General features: G+C 43.3%; 1 protein-coding gene across 1 annotated transcript in view; it reads right to left on the bottom strand.

The window, feature by feature from the left end:
- The window catches only part of LOC150040015 (glutamate receptor ionotropic, delta-1-like), a 62,090-nt gene extending 51,812 nt beyond the window's left edge, over nt 1-10,278 (bottom strand). The window contains 2 exon segments of the mRNA XM_090327449.1: nt 9,877-10,037; nt 10,177-10,278. Coding sequence (XP_090183575.1) covers nt 9,877-10,037; nt 10,177-10,278 — 263 coding nt within the window.
- Between the last annotated feature and the right edge of the window lie 2,296 nt (nt 10,279-12,574).

Genomic DNA, 12,574 nt, shown 5'->3' on the forward strand with positions numbered 1-12,574 from the left:
GCAGGCAGGCAGGCAGGCAAGGCAGGCAGGCAGGCTGAATTTGGAAATATAATATAGCTACTAAGAGGGTCACTAACATGGAAGGATCATGTTTCAAGGCCAGGTGAGGCAACCAATAAGCTATATGTGGTGGTACAAGACTGTAATTCCAGCTATGCAGGATCCTCCTACAAGAAGGTGGTCTTAAAAGTAATTAGAGCAAAAATAAAATAAGACAAAAATAAAATAAAATAAAATAAACTCATACTGGGAGCATGGCTTAGCCTGTTGAGAGAATGTTACAGTTCTTATTTATAAAAGCAAAAATCATGGTGGCCATCCAATCTATCTAGCCAGGCTGTAATCTGATGACTATTTATTTCTCTCCTAGAAATCTCCGTGTCTCATTTTTATCCACCCACTTCCCTACCCATACCTTTTTCTGAGTCACTATTCCCACAGTAAAAGCCAATCTTCCCATCTTAATTTACAGTGCCTCCTTCTTCCAATGTCTGTCAGTTGTCTCCACTCCCACACTTCACAATCGCCAATCTTAAAATGAAAAATGCCACCAAAATTCATCTATGGCACCAGGCCATGTTACTGCCTTTTCCTGGAATCCCTCCTTCTCAACTACACACCTGTACACTTTCACAAGCCACTTTAAAATCCACCTGTTGTCTTTCCTTGTGAGAAGCCACTCCATTCCTTGCCTCTCCGTGACATCTCCACATTTTGCAGGCTTCCCTGGCAGCAGGCTTGCACTTCAACAGTATGCATGCCAGAGCAAGGACAAACAGGAACTCCACCTTGTTTCCAGGGCTTACCATCACTCAGACTGCAGCCTATAAATACTGGAGTTTGAATTCACGGCTTTACCCTTGTTCACTTTGCTTGCTCAGCCAAGGTTTTACCCTTTGCATTTTACTAGTTGACTCTGAAAATCGAGTCTGGCAGATGTTTTTTTTCTGCCTAGGCTGGCTCTTTAAAACCACAGTCTTCTAGATCTTAGCCTCTTGAATAGTTAGGCTTATAGTCATGAACCACAGGCTCCAGCAGTTTCCAAATCTTTAAACCCAGGGCTACAGCAGAGCCTGTAGCAGAGAGTTGACAAGAGGAAGAAGCTGGGTATGCTCAGATCATATAGCGGCATCTGATATGGTCCATGCTCAGGAACTGGAGGCAGTGAGCTGCTGTAATAGATCTTTTCTCCACAGACTGTAAAGTGTTGGGGGCCTGGTGTAGGGGAAGCTGGATCATCACAGGGTGACTCTGTACTCAGGGCTAGCAATGTCCTCACGGAGGTCCAGCAGTATCTGTCTCCTTTCTAGCTAGAAAGACAAACCTCCCAGCATTCCTCTGGCTTCTGCTACATAGCCCACAAACAGAGTTCAGGATTGATTTCAGTACACTGCAGATGAAAGGAAACATGAAATAACAAATTCGATGAAGAAATCTTCCTAATTATTGTTCATTATTTATATCTAATTGAAGCAAGATGTTCCTTTGCTTGAAGGGCCCCAAGGGTTGTAACTTTGTCATAATTTGCCTGTAATGAAAGGAAAGAGGAATTTTTTTCCACATTTTTTTATTTTTCTCATGGTACTACAAACAAACACAAGGCTTTGATGAATGGGAAACATCAGGATGAATTACACAGTTGAGTCTAAATACTGAACTACTCTAAATTACTGCTGTTTCCTTGAGTGCAGAATGAATGCATAAAAGCCAGGGAGTGTGGCTCTCCTGTTTCTTCCCCACATTTGAAATGGAGATTACCCTCTCTGGTCCTGGTATTTATTCACAACCATACCCACAGTCAAAGGATCAGGGAACATCTCTGATGACAAGCAGGCAGCCCAGATGTTTATGATTCTGTTTCCCTTTCTGTTCCAGCATAGCTACTTGTCTTGTCTTCAGAACATCACCTTCAACATTACATGCCACGGCTTGACCCAGCCTCCCCCCTAACCATGAATCAACATGGAGATTTCCCTGTCGCAGAAGGATATGCACTGCCTCTTCCAACAAAGATTTTCAGCCTCACTACAAGGCTAGGCACATTGTAGTCACCACTGCCATTTTCCCAAGGTAATTCAAACTTAAGAGGGCCTGACCCAAAGAGCCTAAATAGTGGCACCCCAAAGCCACCTCCTGGTAAAGCACACCATTCTGGAAGAGTCACTCAGGGAAAGAGAAAGGAGAGCAAGGACAGCTAGCCAGCCAGGCTGCCAAGCCAACATTGGCAGTCAGTGGACAACAGATGTTGAAGCCAGATAAGGTGTTCATCTGAGAAAAGTCAAGAAAGCTTGTCCAGGAATGAATTGTCCTGGCAGCACAGGAAATGTAGTATTCTTCTGAAGCCATTTTCTCCAGCAATAACTACATACAGTTGTTCAGGCATTGACAACAACAGAGAAGAAAAGGTAGGCCCACCCTTCAAAGACAGGGTCTCTGTCAAACTACCATGCACCATGCACCTCCATAGACACAGGAACGGTTCCTTTCCCTTACAACTCCTGAATGTCTAGTATATAAGGCTCGTGTCACACAGAGCACAAGATGAATCGTGAGCATCCTCCAGGGGTTTGCAACAGGGAATAGGTGAGTGGAGAAGTAAACCCACAGTGACCAAACAATGTGAATGGGATAGAAAGACAGGTCCATATGAGGGAGCCCAGAATCACATGGGCGAGGGCTGATGAAAGTCTTCTGAATAAGAAAGCCATGAATATATCAAATCTGTAGGATGGGTGAAAGCAGGTATTTAGAGAACCAAGAGGTAGGGTATTCAGGGAGAGCACTGTTTACCTGAGAAGGTCCTGCTATGTGAGATATGATCCTCTGGGATGCCCGTGCAGGGCTATGGTTACCTGTTAAAAAGACATGGGAGCCCTAGACGTGGCTCCTTCCTTTGAATGCTTTAACTTGCTTGAGTAGCCCAGTATCTCTCACAATGGCCCTTGGAGCTGCAGTCTTGATCATCTCCAAGGCCTTATAATTCATTGTTCTCATAGAACTGGGGAAGATTGAGATCAAATATATATACCTAGCCCACAGTCAGATTTTAAGGAGAGCCAGCTCTCCTATTAGACTTCCAATCAGCATGTGAAGGAGGTTGAATGAGTCCACAAGAAGGTATTAAAGGCTAGACACTGGGGTGGTAAAAACCTGAGTGGAGAAAGATGTGGGTAAATATTGTGTTTCAGCTTCCAGGATTGTATGATCAGAACCAATCTGTCTCCCTGGCTGGATCTGGGCAAATGTTTCTTACCAACAACTTGTCTATGGTCTTACCAACAGCACTGGTATCTAATGTAATGACCAAGGGTGAGCATACAGACACCCAAACACCCAAGAAACTGCCTCCAAGAGGCAGCAGAAACAATTCTCTAGCCAGGTATCAGCAGCTTATGTCTGTAATCCCAGTGACTCAGGAAGCTGAAAATCAAGGACCACAGTTTGGAGTCAGGTTAGGCAGGAAAGTTCACAAGACTCTTATCTCCAATTAAGCACCCAAACAAAACAACAACAACAAAAGAGAAGTGGAGCTGTACCTAACATGGTAGAACATTAGCCCTGAGCAAAAAAAAAAAAAAAACAACTCAGGGACAGTGCTTGGGCCCTGAATTAAAGCCCCAAGACCAGTGTGCATGTACAAACACACACACACACACACACACACACACACACACACACACACACACACACACACAGCATCATTCCTAGGCTGCCTACCTGTTTTGAACTGGCCAGGAACATGTGTTAGCGTAAGCATGGGTGCCTTGTGGCTTTCTGCCATTTCAGTTCACTATGTATCTTCTTACATTACTTCTGCATTGTGTTCTGTTTGGAGCTCTTTCCATATCAAAGGCCATGCTCCCCTCCAAGCTTTTTGTTGAATCCCTCTCTTCCATTCATCTGTGCTTGGCTGATCCAGAGATTAGAACAGTGAGAACTACTTTCCTGTGTCTCCTACCTCAGGTAGGACCTTCTCTAGCTTTCACAATCTCTTCTTCCATGGTTTTCTATGAGCCTAAAACACTGTCTTGAAAAAGGACTTTGTGGGCCGGGAGTTCAGCCTAATGAGAGAGTGTTGGCCTAGCATGCATGAAAGACCCTGGTTCGATTCCTCTGTACCACATACATAGAAAAAAGCCAGAAATGGTACTGTGGCTCAACTGTTAGAGCTCTAGCCTTGAGAAAGCCCAAAGCCAGTGCTCAGGCCTTGAGTTCAACACCCAGGATTGGCAAACAAAAGAACAAGGACTTTGTACAGTCTTGAGAGCAGTTTCCTCCCTACATACAAACACACGCACACACACACACACACACACACACACACACACACACACACACACACCCCGTTCAGAGTCTCACAATGTGTCCTTCAGACTTAACCAAGGGCAATCACCCCAGTGTGGCTTCACCCCCTTCCTCCCCACACCTTTACCCCCCAAATCAATCTCACTACTTCTTAGATTCATTTTCATTAACAAAGAGATAAATGTGTTTGTGGCATGAGAAAAATCAAGAATACAGACCTTATAAATCCATCTTTGCATGTTAACAGAAATATTTACATTGGCAATGGAGATAAATACACTTGCAACAAGAGAAGAATCAATATACAGGATATGCAAAGCAGATTTCAACCACAGTGAGGATGTCATACCCTGCCTGATAAATCTAAATCCCGAAGTCCTGTTATTCTCCTCGAAGAAGAAAGGAAATGAGTGGAGTAGCCCATAGACCCGGAAATATGGGGACACTGTCCCCATCTGTGACAATGCACAGATGTATCTGCTATCATTCCAAATGTATTGCTATTCTGGCTCACATTTGAATCAGTGAGAGATGGTGCTGAGCAAGGATGCCTGACCAGGATTCTACTGATGCCCAGAATCTTCAGTACCAGGATATACTCCTTCCTTGCCCGCTGTCCCACCCCTTCTGGGCATCATCCCCATGGCTCTCCCATATATACCACCTCCGAACCTTTTCCCAGGCAGTACAAGCCTTCCTTAGTATCTTCTACCTTTCATCCATTCATCGTTGGACACCCATCATTTCTAGAATGTCTGCTTGTATTGAGCCCTGCTCTGGGTCTAGGGGAAGGAGAGCAGGAACCATATGTAGCATTCACTTAGTAGAGGTGGAGAGAGAGACTGGTAGCATCACCCACAGCAAAGCAATAATATGTTATGTGAGGGTTAGCAACCCTTCTGGAAAGGAACTTCCCAGGGCTTAGGTGGGCTCTGATGGCCACCGGCCACTCAGTCATATGTCTTTCATTTTTGTTTCTGATTTTCAGCACTGCAAAAAATGTTCAAAGAGGTGCATGCAGTCTTAGCTTTCAGGAAAACAGGTGGTCGGTTGTAAGTGGCCTGTGAGGACACGGCTTGCTAACCTCGGATGTCACGTATAAAGTGAGGAAAATGCTAGGGAGATTAACAGAGCAGGATAAGAATTATTGAAAATGGAGGAAGAGATTTTGTTTTACAGCTAAGATGAATGCTTCAGGCATTAAAAGTCACATCTAGGGCCTCTGGCTCCAGTGCATTTTCTTCCTCTAGGCAAAAAGGAGATGAGAGGCTCAGCTCCTAAGGGACAATCCTGAGAATAGCCCAGGAGAAAAGGCAGTGGGAAGCTACTGGGGAGTTGCTTGTCAGCTTCTGTCCTAGAATCTTTCCTCAGAACCTCCCAGAATGCCTGGAGGAAGTTGAAGCACTAAGCTCCTGGTATCCACAGCTGAGTCGGTGGGAATTCTTGAAGTCAGCAGAGTGACTGCAGACCTGAATTGTACTTAGGGACAAACCACCTCGGGAACCCTGTCCAAGGATTATAAGTGTGAGTCACTGGCTCCTGGTATCTATTATCATTTTAAATCTCTTACTGTGACTAATTGATGAGTGAGGCTTTATCACATGTAGGTAGGTATACATCGGGAAAGTGGTATATAGCATTTGATAAATATGGATTTCAGGCATACACTGAGTTTTAGAAGCTTTCTTTCTCATGTTAGAGAGTACTATTGTATTATCAAGATGAAAATATGTCCTAAATAAAATGCAAATGGAAATTTAAAAAAGAAAAGATCTAAAAGCATTTGTACATATCTATTTCCATTTTTACAAGAAACAGCCCTGGATAATATAAATAAAATATAAAAGCAAAAAATAGGGCAAAGAAGCAGGCAACAGTTACAAATCTCCTACTTCTCAGAAATGTGTTGCTCCCCAATTTGCATTTTATGCTACTGTAAACACAAATGAGTGGAATGATTTTTTTTTGCCAGTCCTGGGCCTTGAACTCAGGGCCTGAGCACTGTCCTTGGGCTTTCCTCAAGGCTAGAGCTCTACCACTTGAGACAAAGCACCACATCCAGCTTTTCTACGTATGTTGTACCAAGAAATCGAACCCAGATCTTTGTGCATGCTAGGCAAGCACTCTATCACCAGGCCAAACTCCCGGTCCCAGAGTGATTTTTAACAATTCCTTTGACATCCAAGTATCAATTCTGAGTCTGGAGAACTTAGCATGTTCTCTTCTCTCCCCTGTGTTCACCTGCATCTGGGTCAGTCATTCAGTGTGCTGAGATCTGTCTGGAAAATAAGACCCCTGCCTTCCTTGCACCTTCAACCACCTGCCCTGCCAGCTGGAAATATAATGAGCAAGCCAGGACCTGGGATAATTGTATCTTCAGTGACCAGACTGACACACCCAGACTGACTCAAAAGGCTACAAGACCATCCCCAGCATCCAGAAATCCGTTCTGGGAATTATTACACTGGGCAGACCAAATGCTCCCTGGCTTCTGATTCTTCCTCCTGGATTCAACCAAGCCTGGTATATTGCCCTCAAGACAGACTAGGGTAGATGAGTCATTACATAGTGGGCAACTGATTCCTGTGTTTTCTTTTTGTGAGAGGACTCCACTTGCATCTTGGAAGTGAGAACAGCTTAGTAAGGGATATTGTGAAGAGCACTTAAAGGAAGTGTGGTAGCTGTGGCCCAAGTACACAGTGAAGGTCCTGGAATATAGCAGAAGCTCAACATCTACACTATTAATGGTGTCCAATGCGGGTGACTCTACTACCCTTATAAAGGAGGCTCTACATGATTACTTCTGTTCTCTCCTATTGCCTTCTCCTGCATTTTCATAGCCTGCTCTGCTCATGGGGTACTACCAGCCTGAGGATCTCCTGTTTTGTCAACAACCCCTACCTCCCATCTCCATTCAGGCTCAGTATCTTCCCATTACAAGGACTCAGCTCAGCACTAAGGTCTTAGAGATGAAATGAATTTATGCCCACTAGATCCATGCCCAGGAAGGAAAGGAAGACAGAAAGAAGTGAAAGAGGAATAAGAGAGAAAGGAAGAAAAATACTAAAGGAGGAGAGAGAGAGAGAGAGAGAGAGAGAGAGAGAGAGAGAGAGAGAGAGAGAGAGGAAAAAGAAAAGGGGAAAGAGGGAGCCAAGGAAAGGGAGGAGAGAGAGCAAGATTCCCAACTTAGACATAACCTCCTCAGGGCATAACAGATCAGTACGCCTATAAATGGTGTGACAGATAGGCAGCAGGTGCTCAGTTCATGTTTTCTGTCACAATCAACTCTGGTTTACATGAACACTGTCTTTGTAGCTGACTAGCTGAATATGGCTGAGACAGGAAATGGAGTCAGGCTGTTGATGGCTCTAATATTAGACTCACTAACTTCACTGGCTTCAAGTGGACTCTTGATACTGACTAGAAATCTAAATTTCACTGTGCAATTCATGAACTTCTAACTCTGCTTATTGTTTCCCAAGTAGGGAGAAGTCATCAGTAAAGAACTGTACCTTTTAAGTAAATTTGTTATTCTAAAACCATTGTATACCTGCCCTGGCCTTCATTTTTATTTGTTATTTTATTTGCCTGTCCTGAGACTTGAACTCTTAGCATGGGCACTGTCCCTGAGCTTCTTTTTACTCAAAATTAGCACTTTATCACTTGAGCCATTGAACCACTACTGGCTTTTTGGTGGGCAATTGAAGATAAGAGTCTCACAGACTTTCCTGCCCTAGCAGGCATCTAACTGTGATCCTCAGACCTCAGCTTCTTGAGTAGCTAGGATTACAGGCATGAGCCAAAAGCACCCAGCTACCCAGCCTTCTTTTAAACTACAGGTTCTGCTGCTGGTCCTATTTATGTCTAACTCTATTTCTTGCAAAGTACACTTCTCTTCTAGTTGTCACTTCTATTTCCTATATAATGAAATGACTTCTCTTTATAGATCATTTCCATCAGATTGAAAACATATACATCTTCTGCCTTAAAAATAAAAGGTGCTGGTGCTAACCAAAAATGCTCAAAAATATCACCTGGCCCTGAGTTCAAGCCTCAAGCCTGGTACAAAGACAAAAGGAAATGGAAAGAGGAAGATCTTTAGAGAAAGTGTTCTCAATATCCAGAGAGAAACTGAATGATTAGCAGTAAAGGAGAGAGGAAGCCCTTAGGTTCTTGACTGATGTACAACAGATCAGATACAATGAAAATTTTGTGAGACATGCAAAAAGAGGGGAATTGGCAGAAGTTCTAAAGTTTTTGGCCACAGAAACTCAAAGAACAGAATAGTGTTTGACTGAGTTGGGAGAATTAGAGGAGGAACAGGGGTGGGTCTCTACCATTTTAAGCCACCGCTCCAATTCCAACTATTTTTCGTGGTTAGTTTGGAGTCTCATGGACTTTCTACCCAGGTTGGCCTTGAACTGTGATTCTCAGATTGCAGCCTCCCTAGTAATTAGGATTGTAGGCACACAGTTTGCTTCCACTTTTAATTCTTTTTTTTTGCCAGTCCTGGGCTTGAGCTCAGGGCCTGAGCACTGTCCTTGGACTTTCTCAAGGCTAGAGCTCTACCACTTGAGCTTCAGCACCACTTCCGGCTTTTTTCAAGGTATGTGGTACCGAGGAATCGAACCCGGGTCTTCATGCATGCGAGGCAAGCACTTTAACCACTAGGCCAAACTCCCGGCCCCCACTTTTAATTCTTATATAATCTATTCTCTGGGGAACAAGCAAACAATCCTTTTAGAATGTAACCCCTGACTCGGCCACCTCACTGTTTAAAATACTCCCAAGACAATTTCTCTCTCAAAGGAATATAAAAAAATTCCCTACATGGCCTTGAAAGTCTCAATGGTCTGAATGCTAGTGTGTTAGTGCCTCTACTCTCACACACCCATCTCCACATCTTCCTCATTTGAGATATTCATAGCGGCATCTTCTGGTCTACTTGGTCTACCCTTCCTTCAGATCTCCAATTGCCTCCCTCTCTTGTATCTTGACTGATCCAATGTCACAGTCTCTGGGAGGCCTTTGTTATGATATAAACCCCTCCTACTCTCTTTGAAGTAGCTGATCAAATAAATATAAACCAATCTGACACATGACTGTGCTCTGTAACTTCTCCTCTTGTAGTTACAGCACCAGTGTCTGCAACTTTGCCCAACTCTCATCAGGAATGAGGGATCTGGGGGCACTATAGGAGTGTTCCAGCCAAACCAAAACATTTTGTTCCCTACATGACATTGTCATAAACATGGGTGCTATGCATCAAACATTCAATGTAAATAAATTAACCTTTTCTTGCCTTTCAGCATCTAAGCTTGGATTCTACTGGGAAAAGCATACCTCTAGGGATGTCCAGTCTCCTTTCAGGACCATGGATGGATAGAGAATCTGAGACACGCAGTCATAGCAATGCTTGAATACAAGAGTTGTGGTTCTGGGCCAGGAGGAGGAACACAGTGCTGTAGGTCACAGCTGAGAACACAAGAGATCTCTAAGGAGTCTGGGAATCTAGCCTGCTTCTTTATGGGATCCACCTTCAGGGGGATGAAGTTTCAAGATCCAGCTTACTTTTGGAAATGTGCCTCCACTGGCTGACAGCATCCCACCAGGATGCAGCTGCTGTTGGCTTCCTTGGCTCTTGCATCCCTGACATTCAGTGAGAGTGTTCCACAAGCAGCCCTGCCAGCCACCAGTTCCTCCATGCCAAGAACATGCTGGCTCTCAGCTCTCTACACCCACAAATATTTGCTGCTACAAATCAATACAAAAGCAGGATGCACCATTAACCTTTAATATATCAGTGCTGGGGCTCTTAATCCATTATGATAGTGTCATAAATGTGGCTGAAATGCAAATCAGAGTGGCTACCCTCTTGGAGGCTGTGAAGGTGCCTTCTTTCCACCTAGGCATAGCCTGCTTCCCTTCATACTCCAGAGCAACACCAGGAGTCCAAGGCTCTTTTCTCCCCATTAGGTCCCTTCTCTATTTTCCTTCTGGGCCCCTCTACTATGTCTGCTTCCCTGTCAGTCATTTAACATGTCAGAAAAAAAAATGATACAATACTACTAACTCTCAGACTATGCTTACACTTCATTTGCATTGCTTCATTTAACCTTGGCAATAAGCCTTTCAAAAAATTATTACCTTCCCCATCCCATTTCACAGATCAGAGGCTTGGAGAGATTAAGAAATAGACAGTTACAGGAGACTCAAGTTAAGAAGATGTCTTCATGCCCAGGAAGGATTGAAACAAAAACATAGACATGTTAGACATGTTAGCTCATCCCAGAGTTACAGGAAGAAGCTAAGTTATATGGGAAGGATTAATAAGTACATAGATAATTAAAAAATCATGCAAAATGTGCTGTATGAACCCAGACACCTATAGGCTCATGCCTATAATCTTAACCACTCAGGAGCCTGAAATACAAGACTCAGGATGGTAGCCATCCCGGGCAAGATAACCCTGATATTCTTATTTCCAATTACTCAGAAAAGAACTAAGAGTGGATCAGTGACTTAAATGGTAGAGAGCTATCCTTGAGTGGAAAAAAACTAAGGGACAGAGCCGAGGCCTTGAGCTCAAGCTCCAGTGCTGGTACACACAACAAAAGGCATTGCTACAATTATAAACAGTGACATAGGGTCATGATATAGAACACTTCCCAGCTTGGACATACATTATGGGTAGACTCAAAAGGAGAAAAGAGAAGGTACATAAGAAAAATGAGGTCAAAGCTGAGGATGCAGTACAAAAATGAATGCATATAGCAGAAAAAGTAAAGACATTCTGGACCAGAGTAACAGTATTTTCAAAAGACAGGTGCATGAGGGAGGCAGTGAGACCTTCTGGGACTACTGTTGGTTTGTTAGGATAGGCAAATAAGAATAATGGATAAGACCACGATAAAACAATTATCCATAACCACTTAGAGGATAGTCATACTGGAACTATGAAAGCACAGTGATGTTGAAACTATGATAAACCATCAGTGTTCTCTAAACCATCAGGGGTCAGAAAACTTAGAGGTGATCAAGTGGCTTGTCCTACACATTGGAAAGTGGGGAGATCACTACAAAAAACAAATCATATGGGGTTTTTTGTCTGTCTGTCTGCCTGTCTGTCTGTTGGAGCTCAAGGCCTGGATGCCGTCCATTAGCCTTTTTATTTATGGTTGATGCTATACCACTTGAATCACACATACTCCATTTCCAGTTATTTGGGTGAGATAAGAGTCTGTCTTGTAAGTTTATCTGACTTAGGGATGGGGAGGGATGGAAAACAACTGGGAGAAATTGAGAGAGAGGTTAACACTGTTCAACAAGAAATGTATTCATTATCTGACTTATGGACTGTCACATAAAAAACAAAAACAAAAACAAGTCTCACAGACTTTACCACCCAGGCTGGCTTCAAATAACAATCCTCAGATCTCAGCCTCCTGAGTAGCTAGGATTATAGGTGTGAGCCACCAGCACCCAACCAACATATACTTTAGTGCATATGTGTGTATACACATGCACATGCACAAATTCATATCTAGCTATGTGCACATGCACAGGTTTAAGCCTGGGTATATGCATGTCTGCGTGTGCCCTGATGGCCTGGGGAGTGTCCAGATACCCAGACTAAGTGATGTCATTCACTATGACAAACTCTAGAATACAGGAGCAGCTTGGGATTCCCTAGTGTGAGATGGGAAACCAAGTATAGGCCGATTCCTATGACAGATAAACAAGCCAAGGCAGCTGGAATAGGGTTCACAGCTTGAGAGACAACCAACTGCTCAGGTTTTTACACAACTCTGGGTTGATAAAACTGTCTGTGCAAGAAAACACACAGAGTCCCTTCCCTTGTGGCAAAGCCAGCGAGAAGGGGATTCTAGCATACAAGAACCTATTATTGAACAATGAGCAACTAGCTAATTACATATGAAACTCTGCATTGCTAGCCATTCTGAATCTCTTTAGCAAGAACAAAAACTATGATAGAAAGGTTAGGAAAGAAAGTTGGGAAAAGAAGGTATGTTTATTGTTGACAGGTGTCATTTGAAACCAGAGGATAGAAGGAATCCAACTTTGGGCAAAGTGCTACACCATAGATGGGATCTCTGGTAAGATAATATTTCTACCTTATAGATCATGAAGTTTGGAGATTTGGGAACTGGCCCATAGGAGAAAAAAAAAAGGTTGACATGGCTTATTCATATAATACCCAGCATTTTCAGACCTGTATCTCTGAGCTATGTCAAAGATTATCTCAAAC

The sequence above is a fragment of the Megascapheus bottae genome, unplaced genomic scaffold (assembly GCF_031878675.1).
Source record: "Megascapheus bottae isolate mThoBot1 unplaced genomic scaffold, mThoBot2.hap1 HAP1_SCAFFOLD_322, whole genome shotgun sequence".
NCBI lineage: Eukaryota > Metazoa > Chordata > Mammalia > Rodentia > Geomyidae > Megascapheus > Megascapheus bottae.